We start from the raw sequence: 13,614 nt of genomic DNA, 5'->3' as shown, positions 1-13,614 counted from the left end.
TCACGTACATACGGTCTTACTCTTTGTTTTATTTATACAAATGGTGTAGGCTTACTTAACGCACTTCACTGCTGTTGGACACTGCCAGTTACCTAACCCGGTGCAGCCGTGATGTTGTGGGCTCCGCCCCCTTCAGACACTGAAGACACGGACAGTATTTTCTACATCCCATTGGTCAACAGTTCGACGATTGGTTCGCTCTCATTGGTTCGCATAAGTAAGTCACTATTCCTAGCACGTGGGCTTACAGAAAGCAGTACAGAGAAAAACAGAGCGCGGAGTTCAGAAAAACAGAGCGCGGAGTTCAGTAAGAGAAGATATCCTCGTGCTGGTACTATAACGGTGTGCAGGCGTCTGAAGAAAAAAAGTGACGATATTCTGTAGATTCTACGAAATATATTTGGGAAGAGAGATAAAAACCTGAACCAAGTTAAGGCTCATCGAAAGTATACCTTTATCGAGGGCATTCCCTGCCTCTTGCTCATTGCAGAATGAAACAGAACTGCACCGTCCCAGCATTTCTTAGTAAATTATGGACTTTGGTAGAGGATCATTCTACCAATGATCTCATTTGCTGGAGTCGAGTGAGTAAAATATGGTGATACCTTTATTGTTGTGTTCTTGACGATGTTGTCTTTAGAGTTGATACTGTGATGTAAAATTGTGTGCTGCTGACTGTTGATTGATCCATTTCTTTGATGGTCTCTATAGTCTAGCAAAACCAAAAATAAACATAAAAACCGCAGCTAAGGGCATGTATATAATTTATTTGTGTAAATCAACATTTGAAATTTGGGGATTTGTTAAAATATGAACTGCGTCACTTGTGCTTGGGATCTGCGCACTGATCTAAAAGTTAACTCTAGGTCGCGAGCCATTCATAATGTGTTGAGTCACGGCCGTAAATAACAGGCGCCTGGCACACTTTAGCTGCAAGTGGGCATCCAGGAGTTCTCATTTTCTATTGGGCTGTCTTGTCTCAGAAATGCCGTTTACAATAATGTTTTAATTATACTTGTTTTAGCTTTATAAACGGTGATTTTTACTGTAAATTTGACATTTTGCACTTGTAGCAATGTGCCTGTGACGTTTTATGTACTGTATACATAATAGTATACATAACACAATATATTAACGGACATTTGCACTGTGTTCAGCCCAAGGTTGATTACTCATTTTGTCATTTCTTAAGGAAGCTAAAAACAACTGTGCTCGTTTACTTTAATCTGGATAAAAATAGTTAAAAGAATTTCAGTTTTAACAAAGCATGTCAGATATCTAATATGAACTCTCGTAAAAATTGGCCCTGAAAGTTAAAGAAGTAATCTCACATCTCTAGAGTCTTTTTTTTATCGTGAATCCAGTTAACGTAATTGTGTAGCTTGATTTCAGTAATATTTGCAGCTCCCTGTAAGTGTCCTTATTTTTTGTGCCTCCCAGCAATGCAAAGGAGTTTACGCTGGAGTAGGTTTGATGTGAATTTGCTTTTATGAATAAGTATAAATTTTACCTTTTAAATAATTTAAATTACCACACACTAGGGACAATTTATGATCGCCAATGCACCTAACCTGCATGTCTTTGGACTGTGGGAGGAAATCGGTTTCCTCTCACAGCACCAGATCTGATGCACCTGCCGCCAGGTTATTTTGCCTGTGTATTATTTGTCCTCGATTATTTCAGGTTTCTGCAGTGTTTTATCTAGAGCTATTTAAACATGTTTCATTAAATTAAATACACTATATAAAGTTAGTTAAGTAAATGGCACACCGCTTTCCGCAACCCTCCGCGACGAATCCGAACGGGTGCGTCTTTTTCATTTATTGCGTTGGTAACGGCATGAATAAAGGCACCATCTTTCAAAACTACATTTCTGATATTAACATCCTTACTTAGTCTATACACCACCATTCGCTCTTTGGTTTTATCAATAATGACACTGCTTCTTCCAGAATAATTGCTAGGAAGCTAATGAGATACTTGAAGTCACTCTCAAAAAAAAGCGGTAGAGGATAACACAGCATTCAAAAGTAAATAAGCTATATACACCTGCCTTCCAAACGCCTCCCACATCAACCAGCACGGTGGTCGTTACGTACATTTTTTTACGTAAGTAGCTGACTGGCACAAACCCACGCGACTTTCCCACATGTTTTCCTGGTCCGCCCATAGGCGGTACTTCTTGCCTAATTCGCTCAAACCGGGAGGCCGTAAAAGTCGCAATTGGCTGGATCTCCTCGCACAATTTCATTGGCTGGTGCCACACTGCTCATCACTGCAATGGCCAAGCCTTTTACTTGGCACGCTAGAAACACGTGTACTCGCTGTTTTTTGACACTGGTTTAAATAAAGATGACACGGAAAATCTAAAAAAACAAAAAACCACCACGTATTATAGAAGGTCTGGTTAAATTGGATACTCCCAATGCAGCATGTTTTCCTGAGTGCCTAGTGGAAAACAGTTTAATTTTCAGGAGGTGACAGATGCACTGACTCACGGTGACGCCGTGCAAGGCATGCAAACTTTTCACTCCACCAGTAATAAGTATTATTTTTAAATACTTAACTCCACATATTAAAGTTGAAGAATATGCAAATTAGCATGAATGTTTGGTGTTTTCATCCAGAGTAATAAATTGGGATAAATCAACGTAAGAGTTTTGAAAATGCATCGTGTACAAAGGTAAGCAGTTTATTGTGGAAGAAGCACGATTAGGAACTAAATGTAAAGTTGTACATTACTATTCATATTAAATATAATTATGTCCATGTTTCAAATAACCAAAAACCAATACTCTAGGAGTTTGCAGTGTCTTCTATGAGTCAATTGCTACTTTAATTTGCCCATTTCACTGAGACTAATGGTTTCTGGAAATTTGCTTTTTGTTATTCTGGCTTTTATATTATGCAGAGAGCATTAGATTGGATTGATTATCTATAGAATTCCACCGTAGTTGAAATATTCAAATGACATTTAAAATTACTATACTGTTTAGTTGAACATCAGTAAAAGCAACCAGACATTCCAGTTCAATCTAGTGAAAAATATGTTCTTAAAATTATTTATATGTTGTTACAGCAAATTAAAATAGAGCAAAGAGCCAAGTGTATTATGTTTGTTTCCCATTAAAGTCTAATCTGCTATATTCAAAAAGACATGATTATCAAGTAGTAGAAGAGTTTGGAAGACTCCACTCCAAGTTCTTGAAGCTTGGGCAATTGGCATTCAACTGTTTTTCAGATCAGCTGTATGATTTTGTTAGTATTGTATTGTCAGCTGTTCCGAGGAGACATGTAAGTACTATGGCAATAAAAATTGAACTTGACATCTCTGCTCTGAATGCTCTATCTTGCTTTCATTTCCTCCCTGCATGTCCTGATGTATTAGGGTTCTTACCAACCACTGTCCACTTTTATTAAATTCTAATGTCAGACTTTCTCTCCCCTCCTTGTATGTGAAGTGAATCAAACTGTTCTTCTCAGGGCTCATTACTCGATCATCAGGTATGGCTGAACTCTTCTTCGGGATGGGCAGAAAAGACAATCGTGTTCTGGAATATTTTGAATCAAGATTGCCCTTGATATTCAAATTCAGATTTTCTTTTTGAATGCTGATATGATCTAAAAAGCTTACCCTTTTTATTAATACTGTATTTTCAAGCTGTCATTTTTTTGTGTCTGATATGTCTCATATTAAGATTTCATATTATTATATTAAGATTGCACAGGCCACAACCTATCCCAACAGCACAATGACAACTCAAAAAAAGCTAGAACTTTTCTTCTTTATATAATTGAAAGCTTTTCCAAGTGCTCTATGACCATCTTTTATATTCTATAAAAAGTCACTGGCTGCATTGGCATGGCAATATTTTGCATGTATTTATCAAGCATCTCAGAGCAGGAAAACGGTCCTAACTTGCTCACAAATGTCATAGAAATTTTGCTCTAACTCTTAGGAGTAGGTGAAAAAGTATTTTACTAATTTTCCTAATTTAGGAAACTACTCCTAACTTATCCGGGATTTAGGAGAGCTCACGAGCTGTACTAACTCAACAGGAGCTGCCAGAAGATGCTGTTCAGGCAGAGATCGGCATGCACATCCTGCTTTAAAATGCTAGACAACAGTGAACCCATAAAAAGACAAAATAGGTATGTTAAGGAGTTTTCTGCTGATTTACAAAGCCGTTAATTTCAGCTTTCTAAAATTGCTTCAGCTAATTTTCTTGTAGTTCCTAAAAGCTCCTGCTATCTGAAATTTTTCTAGGACTGTTCACAAAAAAGGGACAAAATAGTATTCATCACAAATTTTGTAAGTTATGTGATCCTTTCATCTATGTGGAGAAGCTTAATGCAGTCAGTCGAAATGAATGTGTAATGCTATATGTAAAATGCAGCTTTTGATTTGTCTATGTCAAACCCAAGCATTTCTCAAATTTTGCACCAAGCTTTGAATTCCCTTACAACGTGTGAGGTAATATGCAGATTTATACATTTCCCCATGACTTCACATGAGATAATGTCAAAGCAAACTGCATTTGTGCAAATTGGCACTCACAAAGATCATTGCCCTAAGTGTAGATGAGCACACATATGTGAAATCCAAACAATACCACAGTATCAACACACAGGTGATCATGGGTCCAAACTGTAATGTAGTAGCAAGCATATCAAAGATGGGCAGGCAGGGATGAGTGATTGGCAGCAAAATGTCACACATGTACACTGAGGTTTGCATTCCATAAAGCCCTGGAATATTCAAGTTACACTTTACATGCCCTGGAAGATTTAAGAAGGCAGGCAGAAACTCCTGTGGCACTGGGTAAGTAGAACCTCACAGAACATAAAGGGGGACTCTTAAATGTTTACACATAACAAAGCACATACTTAGATACAAATGCATAAACCTTTCATCTTACATAATGGCATAGACAATATCTGAGAATGTGTTTATGCTGATTACTGTTTTATATATATATATATATATATATATATATATATATATATATATATATAGCTGCTTCTGTTTATACTGTTGCTGTAAGTATTTTTTAGAACAACTTTCATATTGTGCTCTTCAGAATGGCAAGAAATAAGCTTTGACTCCTTTTTTTAACATTTTAGGAAAAAGAGAAAACATACACAATTACACATAGTTCAGTCAAAAATACAATCATACAAAGAATGCAGTAATTTATGAGTTCCTAGTAACAAAACAAAGTTTCAATTAGTGTATGTCTACATTTTTTTTTAATAAAATCTTTTTATATCTTTAGGGATGCTCTGAAAAAGGTATTAATGATCCTTGCTAAAGTAAGAGGAAGAGAGATGACCATCTGTTAATATCTTGTTGCAAAAGTTAAGCTTAAGTTTTCTTGAAACCATCACTTCTATGTACTCACATAAAGATCATTGCCCCACACTATGAACTGTTCTGGGACCATCGGTGAAAAATTATCTAGTTTAGTCTGGTGTCCCAAGGGAATTCACTGGGAAGAGACCTGATGACATTCACCTCAACATCCATCCATTTTCCAACTTGCTGAATCCGATCACAGGGTCACAGGGGTCTGCTGGAGCCAATCCCAGCCAACACAGGGCACAAGGCAGGAACCAATCCCGGGCAGGGTGCCAGTCCACCGCAGGACACACACAAACACACCAAGCACACACTAGGGCCAATTTAGAATCGCCAATCCACCTAACCAGCATGTCTTTGGACTGTGGGAGGAAACCGGAGCGTCCAGAGGAAACCCACACAGACATGGGGAGAACATGCAAACTCCACGCAGGGAGTCCCCAGGTCTCCCAACTGCGAGGCAGCAGCGCTACCCACTGTGCCACCGTGCTGCCCGTTTAGTATAAATGATAATAAAGAGGATGTGTCATTGACATATAGAACCATATCATCAGCTTAAAGTGATACATTTTGTTCAAGACTTCCCTTTATGACCCCTTTTATCTTGGACTGTATTTGACAGTGAAAACCTATTAATTCAATAGCGATAGCAAAGTATTTGTATTATTTATACCAGCTGAAGCTTCAGGACTAGAATAAAGTAATTTAATCCACAAACATGTATTGAAACCAGCCCATGTTTACACAGTAAATGGATAACGTCATTCGACTGTCAAAAGGGTCTTGTGTTGTCCGAGCCTTGAAAAATCACTAGAGAATTGTATACTTTTGAGAATGTATTTCATTTGACAGTCTTTGAATATCTGATACATGATATCATAAATCTGGTATAATTTTGAGATACTATGGAATTGAGCAGTCAGCCAACACCTTCACTTGTAAAGAAAGCAATCTGGGAACTTTTGTTTTAAAAAGTGATATGTATTGATTGAAAATAGAGACTTACAAGCATGTTGCAGGTTCGACTGCTAATACATTTGTGGAGTGGAACTGGATAGGTATCTTTGAAACCTATACATACATAATAGAAAAATAATGACAAGTAAATAATGAACAAAGAAAAATACAAACTATTTTGAGTATGCATCTCTTGCTTGTTTGCTTTTTAAACCTGATTTGATTTTTTAAGGGTTCTGCTTGTACTGTAACACTAATAGAATGTCTTTCTTTATCTCTTTGACACTTTTACCTCCCCCTTCCCTCTTCAATTTTCCAGGGTGGCTCATGTTTACAAGTATCCAATGAGAGACAGTTTTCCAAGGAGATTCTTCCTCTTTACTTCAAGCACAATAACATGGCCAGCTTTGTTCGGCAGCTTAATATGTGTAGGTGTTACCTTTTTATACTGAACCTGTTTTTTTCACAATGAAAGAAATCTTGATTACAGGAAACAAAGTCACAGAATTATGTGGGATATGTTTTTGCTGTGTAAAGATTGTCTCAGTCTACGCATTGGTCCATTTTCAATTCCACTTAATCCAGTCCGGGGTTGTCAGAGGCAAATCCCGTCCTTGCAATTTCTATTGCAAGCAGGGACCTGCCATGGGCAGGGTGCTAGTCTACCTCAGAGCACATTCAAGCACACACACACACACACTCACACATGGTCAGTTTTAGAGTCAGCAGTTAGCATGCATATCTTTTGACATGGGCAGAAAACTAGAATATCTGTGAAAAGTCCACATAGACACTGACAACATGCAAACTCCAAACAAACAGTGCCTGGGCAAGAAAATGTACCAAAAACTCTGGAGCTGTGTGGAATTGCTAAACAGTTGCGTCACTACGTTAAAATGAATGGTGTTACTGTATATGAGAGAAATGTTGCAATGCATATTGCATGGTTAATAAAAAAAAAAAAGTAAACAACACAGAATAAAATTAATCTCTTTTTTATGTTGGTGAAATTTAGAACATTTAGGTCTGTTTCAAATAACATAAAATGATTTCAGATTCTCTGATTTTCTGTTAACAAATATATGACTGAGTGAATACTTATTTTGAAATGAAATATTATTTTCAAGAACTGGTAAAGAGTCGGAGTGAGCCCATGTGTAGCTATTCCCATGGTTACTTTAAACAGTATTTGCTTGTCCTCGCCAAGGGAATGCTAAACTCACAGTAAAACAAGTAGTCTGTTCACTTGAACTTAGACATAGTCCAGGTAATAGAATAACAGAAAACGCTGAACAGGGGTCCAGTTGATTTCATAGCCACATTCACTAATAAATGTCAAATATAGAAACACTTGTCTGCTAAACCAGAGTTTTCCAAGCTACACACAGGCAGCAACCAGGCCAAAAATTTGGACTTGGGATTCTGGGGCTGTGTGATAGTAGCACCAACCACTGTGCCTCTCTGAATTTATTAACGGGAATTTATGACCCTTTAATTACTATGACATCATTATGGAGCATGTGCTATTGATTCCTGTTTAGGTACATCACTGTGCAACTTTTAAAATTAAATACTATATTAGAGAGCCAAATAATATTTTAGGGGCATCAGTTGCTTTTTGTGTCATTGATGTACAGTGATCTGTCAGTTAACTTGGTTTGAACAGCTCAGTTGGCACCATGTGTTTCTTGACATTAGGGGATGCTTACTTTATTTTTTCATAGAGGATTCACAATAAGCACTACACAGACTACAGAATGCAAAGCTGTAATTCATTTGAAAAAACAATTAGTTTTGGCAATTACATCACAAAATTGAGTTTTAGAAGGATTCCTTGAATTCCACTTAGGTCAAAATGTAGACTTTGCAAGACTTTCATATGACTAATTATCAGGGAACCGTTGGGCTCTCAACCTGCTAAACAAAGACAAAGATCAGGGTTTGTGTCTATTGGGTGACATGAGTACCTTATGTTTAAAGCCATTAATTAATTTGAATAATGATGTTAAGATATTGTCAAAAATTATAGCTAGAAGGATGGAGAAAGTGCTGCCCTCAGTAATATTACAGGATCAAACTGGATTTATTAAAGGCTGACACTTATCTTCCAATCTCCGACGCCTGTTTAATGTAGTATATTCACCAGCAAAGTCAAACACCCCAGAGATATTACTATCATTGGACGCAGAAAAAGCATTTGATACGATTGAAAGGAACTACCTTTTCACTGCATTGGAGAAATTTGGGTTTGGCCTGAATATTTGTGCATGGATCAAACTACTATATACCAATCCAGAAGCTTCAGTTTGTATTAACAACATTTGTTCAGACTACTTTAAGCTAGAACGTGGCACCAGACAAGGATGCCCCTTGTCACCACTGCTGTTTGCAATCGCTATTGAACCACTGGTGGTTCATTGTCGAAATTCTTATCAGGTAAAGGGGATTATCAGAGAATGACTGGAACAGAAAATTTCTCTATATGCAGATGATATGGTTTTATATATATATCAGACCCAGAAAACACTGTGCCTGCAGTTTTAACAGCACTTACAGAATTTCAAAAGATATCTAGTCTCAGAATTAATCTGAATAAAAGTATACTCTTTCCAGTGAATTCACAAGCATATAATATTAGATTGGACACCCTACCTTTTACCATAGCAGATCAGTTTAAATACCTAGGGGTAAATATCACAAGTAAACATAAAGCTCTTTATCAACAAAATTTTGCCGTCTGTATGGAAAAAATTAAGCAAGATTTGCATAGATGGTCAACCCTTCATCTCACTCTAGCCGGAAGAATTAACGTTGTTAAGATGAATATCCTTCCTAAACTTCTTTTTTTATTTCAAAACATTCCAATATATATCAATAAATCGTTTTTTAAGCAATTAGATTCAACTATAACCTCATTTATTTGGAACTCAAAACACTCACGTATCCAAAGAGCGACCCTACAAAGACCTCAGGCAGAAGGTGGCATGGCTTTACCTAATTTTCAGTTTTATTACTGGGCAGCAAACATACAAGCCATAAAAACCTGAACACAAAAAAATGAACATACACAGGCTTGGCCCGCAATAGAAATAAAATCCTGTAGTACTTCTTTACATTCCCTGCTCTGCGCTCCAATAAATGCAAGTTATCGCAAATATACTAATAACCCAATTGTGCTTTACTCACTCAGAATATGGAACCAATTTAGAAAGCATTTTAAGATGGAAAATCTTTTATCTGTGGCACCTCTGCAAGAGAACCACCTCTTTCAACCCTCGCAAACATATCCAGTTTTTAATACCTGGAAAAGATTTGGGATTACATTGCTCAGAGATCTTTAGATAGACAATATCTTTGCATCCTTTGAACAACTACTTTCCATATTCAACCTCCCAGCTACACATTTCTTTCACTATCTTCAAATTAGAAACGTTGTTAAACAGAAACTGCCCGATTTTCCTCATCTCATACCCTCCACCATGCTGGAAAAAATACTGCTCAATTTCGAGGAATTAGACACCATTTCTGCATTATATAAAATCTTATTAGAGTCCCTTCCTTTCAAAGATCCAAGAGAACATTGGGAAAAAGATCTCTTAATCAATATATCAGAAAAGGAGTGGAAGGTAGCATTGCAGAGAATTCACTCGAGCTCCATATGCGCAAAGCATAGAATTATTCAACTAAAAATTATATCTCGAGCTCATCTGTCTCGCTTAAAACTGTCCAAAATGTTTCCAGGGCAAGATCCAACCTGCGAACGCTGCAACCAAGCTCCTGCCTCACTGGGTCACATGTTTTGGGCCAGCACCAAATTAATATCATTTTGGACCAAAATTTTCAAGTGCCTTTCAGACAGCCTTGGTGTCACAATCCCTCCTAACCCATTAACAGCTGTGTTCGGTGTTCTTCCAGATGGACTTGTAGTGGAGAAGGACAAGCAAACTGTGATTGCATTCACTACACTTTTGGCACGCAGACTTATTTTGTTAAATTAGAAGAATCCTAATTGTCCTCTGATAAGTCAGTGGGAAACCGATGTTGTATATTATTTGAAATTGGAAAAAAAAAATCAAAATTCTCAACTAGAGAATCCCTACAGAATTTTTTCAAAACCTGGAAGGATCTAATCAATAATATTTTAGAATAAGAAGAAATAATTATTTCTTTACCTTCTCCATTTTTTATTTACCTATATATATTTTTTCCTTTCTTTTGTTTATTTTTGCCCTATTAAAAAGCCCTAAGCAATTCTCCTTTGGCCATGCTCTCCTTCTCAAGGGTGGGGTTTGATTTGTCTTTAATTCTTTTTTGTATAAATTGATCTATTTGTATTGAATGATTACAAAAAAATTAATAAATAAAATTAAAAAAAAAGCCATTAACTAACTTTGTAGTCATGAGCGCCCAGCACTTAAGTAACACAATTCGCTAATCTGACTGCTGAATATCACTTGAAGCATCAGCTGGACAGACACCGGAGGTACGAAATTGTGGTGTCTTGGAAATGGGTGTCTTGGAAATGCCTAGTAGATGGCTCCATTTTCAGACTAATTCAGTTTTCATCTTGGAACATCTCATGCCAAATTACACATAAAGACCAGTGAACTTTTATTTAATGCCAACCTAGAGGAAGTAACTATAAGAAGTAGTGCCTGAAGGGTGCTTGGTATCAGTCATGGTGGCAACCTTAGAATGCATTAGTAGCTATAATCAGTGAGAAAAGCTATTACATTAAAAGTGGAGGCTATCCATGGAATGTTAGGTGTCTGGGTCTGACTGATAGGTAGGGCCAGATTAAAATATACCTCCTGTTTTAGAGGCTAAAGTAAAACCCATATATTGGAGGTGTTTGGTGAGATTTTAGTGAATTACTTTGAATGTAGCCTTGGACAGATTCTTGCAAACCTTATAACCACTTGGAAGGATAGGACCTTTTCAAACCTTTGTCTCAGCAAGGACAGGGTGACCTCATCTGAAGGTTTTGTTGTGGGAGTGGAAGGAACACTTTAACAAACTTCTGATCCCAGCAGACGCATTGCATAGAGGCAGCTTGAAGAGAATAATTTGGTTGGGTTGGGACCATTTCTGGCCCTCAAATCTCATACGTGGTTGAGAAGTAGCAAAACATTTTGTGTTGGAGTGTTTTTCAACTGAAGTGTATATAAACTTCTGACTTCAACTGCATACCGTGTTTGTGAAGAAATAACTTCAACTTGAAAAAAATACCAAACTTATCCTTTAACTTTTTTCTCTGATGTCTTTGGTATATAGTGGTACATTCCTGTTGGTGTTTATAGTACAAAAATCAAGTTACTTCTTAACGTATCCATTGCAGATCAGTGATCTACCGTTTTTGTTCGGCTTAGGCCAAATGTGTTATGAGTCCTTCCAATCGAGGACAATGCTATCTTGATCTTGAAATAAAAACAGAGGAAGTGGAAATAAATAACTTAATCATGATTCAATCAATGGAAGAAACCAAAACCCTAAAAGTCCAGTTTATACTACTGACTTAATCATTTTGTTTTGTTTATTTTGGCTATTTTTACTTAAAACTAATTTAGGTTCTCATTAATCTCCTTTGCATTAGACCCAAGCGTCACTTGGTTGTGAAAACAGTGTTAAAAGCGTCCCAAGTGTCACTTCGGTAAATATAGATGCGTCTCGCCTAAGTGTTAAGACTGAGGATTACTCGAGCTGTAAAAGTACGAACAGCGATATTCTGAAGCATTACTCGGACAACGGTGTAGGAGTGTCTTACGTAAGTGCCAGGCCCAAGTGTTTCCCAGGCAACCGTGCAGACGCTTCTTCTCCTAGCCTCATCCATCCATCCATTGTCCAACCCGCTGAATCCGAACACAGGGTCACGGGGGTCTGCTGGAGCCAATCCCAGCCAACACAGGGCACAAGGCAGGGAACCAATCCCGGGTAGGGTGCCAACCCACCGCAGGACACACACAAACACACCCACACACCAAGCACACACTAGGGCCAATTTAGAATCGCCAATCCACCTAACCTGCATGTCTTTGGACTGTGGGAGGAAACCGGAGCGCCCGGAGGAAACCCACGCAGACACGGAGGAAACCCACGCAGACACGGGGAGAACATGCAAACTCCACGCAGGGTGGACCCGGGAAGCGAACCCGGGTCTCCTAACTGCGAGGCAGCAGCGCTACCACTGCGCCACCGTGCCGCCGCTCCTAGCCTCATAATAATAGGAAATGTTTTTCATTAGCCCAGGTGTTGCACACTCTTGATAGTGATATGAGCAGTGATGTTGAGGAGCTTCTCAGGCAGTGAAATTGCAACGGACAGTGAAACCAAATGTGCTCAGGTTTGGGTTTTTGTTGACCCTGCTTCAAATAAACCAGCACCACCTTGTTTTGATTTTGCGGGCAGCCAAGAATAAAAGTGAATGTTGACAGCCAAGATCCACTTACTTACTTGAACTTGTATCTTGATACCCTAAGTTCTTGTCTATAAGCCGGACTCATGTATTAGCCGGAGACCAAAAATCATACGAATTTTTAAAATAAAATCGTATCATAGATAAGCCGGACTCATGGATAAGCCGAACGTACTATAACCTATAACTAATAGAAGGGAGGGAGGTCAGTGGTCTCACTCGCGCCCATTTAATTTCTTTAAGGGGGGAGAGAGTGTGAGATATTGCCGTCTCTCTCACTCCCCGCATGGCGCGGTTGGAGCGGCCGGAGCGCGTTCTTTCTGCTCTGGGCGTCGCCGAGTCAACACGAGCGCGTAGCGGTCATTTAAATTGTGATTTTATATGTAAGCATATTTAAATATATATCGCGGATTTCTGCGGACAATGGGTCTTTTAATTTCTGGTACATGCTTCCTCAGTTGGTTTGCCCAGTTGATTTCATACAAGGGACGCTATTGGCAGATGGCTGAGAAGCTACCCGGCTTACTGTTCTCTTTCTCTTGCGCTGACTATCTGTGATCCTGACGTATGGGGATTGAGCAGGGGGGCTGTTTGCACACCTAGACGATACGGACGCTCGTCTAAAAATGCTGAAAGATTATCTTCACGTTGCTATCTTTTGTAAAGCTGATTCCTGAAAAGACATGCTGCACAGTGCTTCGCATACTTAAAAGCTCGAAGGGCACGTATTGATTTTTGACTGAAAAACAAACTCTCCCTCTCTCTCTCTTTGTCTGCTCCTGACAGGGGGTGTGAGCTGCCGCCTTCAACAGCTTTGTGCCGCGGTGCTTCGCATACTTAAAAGCCAAACAGACATATTGATTTGTTTGCTTCACTCCTTTGAAGA

At 38.5% G+C, this 13,614-nt stretch overlaps 1 protein-coding gene across 1 annotated transcript in view; it reads left to right on the top strand.

The window, feature by feature from the left end:
• Nucleotides 1–270: 270 nt before the first annotated feature.
• si:dkey-18a10.3 (heat shock factor protein) overlaps nucleotides 271–13,614 on the top strand; it is a 39,216-nt gene continuing 25,872 nt past the window's right edge. The window contains exons 1-2 of the mRNA XM_028815752.2: nucleotides 271–584; nucleotides 6,636–6,744. Coding sequence (XP_028671585.1) covers nucleotides 492–584; nucleotides 6,636–6,744 — 202 coding nt within the window. The 5' untranslated portion in view covers nucleotides 271–491. The remainder of the gene's footprint in view (nucleotides 585–6,635; nucleotides 6,745–13,614) is intronic.

Source organism: Erpetoichthys calabaricus, chromosome 12 (genome assembly GCF_900747795.2).
Source record: "Erpetoichthys calabaricus chromosome 12, fErpCal1.3, whole genome shotgun sequence".
Lineage (NCBI taxonomy): Eukaryota > Metazoa > Chordata > Cladistia > Polypteriformes > Polypteridae > Erpetoichthys > Erpetoichthys calabaricus.
This window is presented reverse-complemented; position numbering and strand designations above follow the sequence as displayed.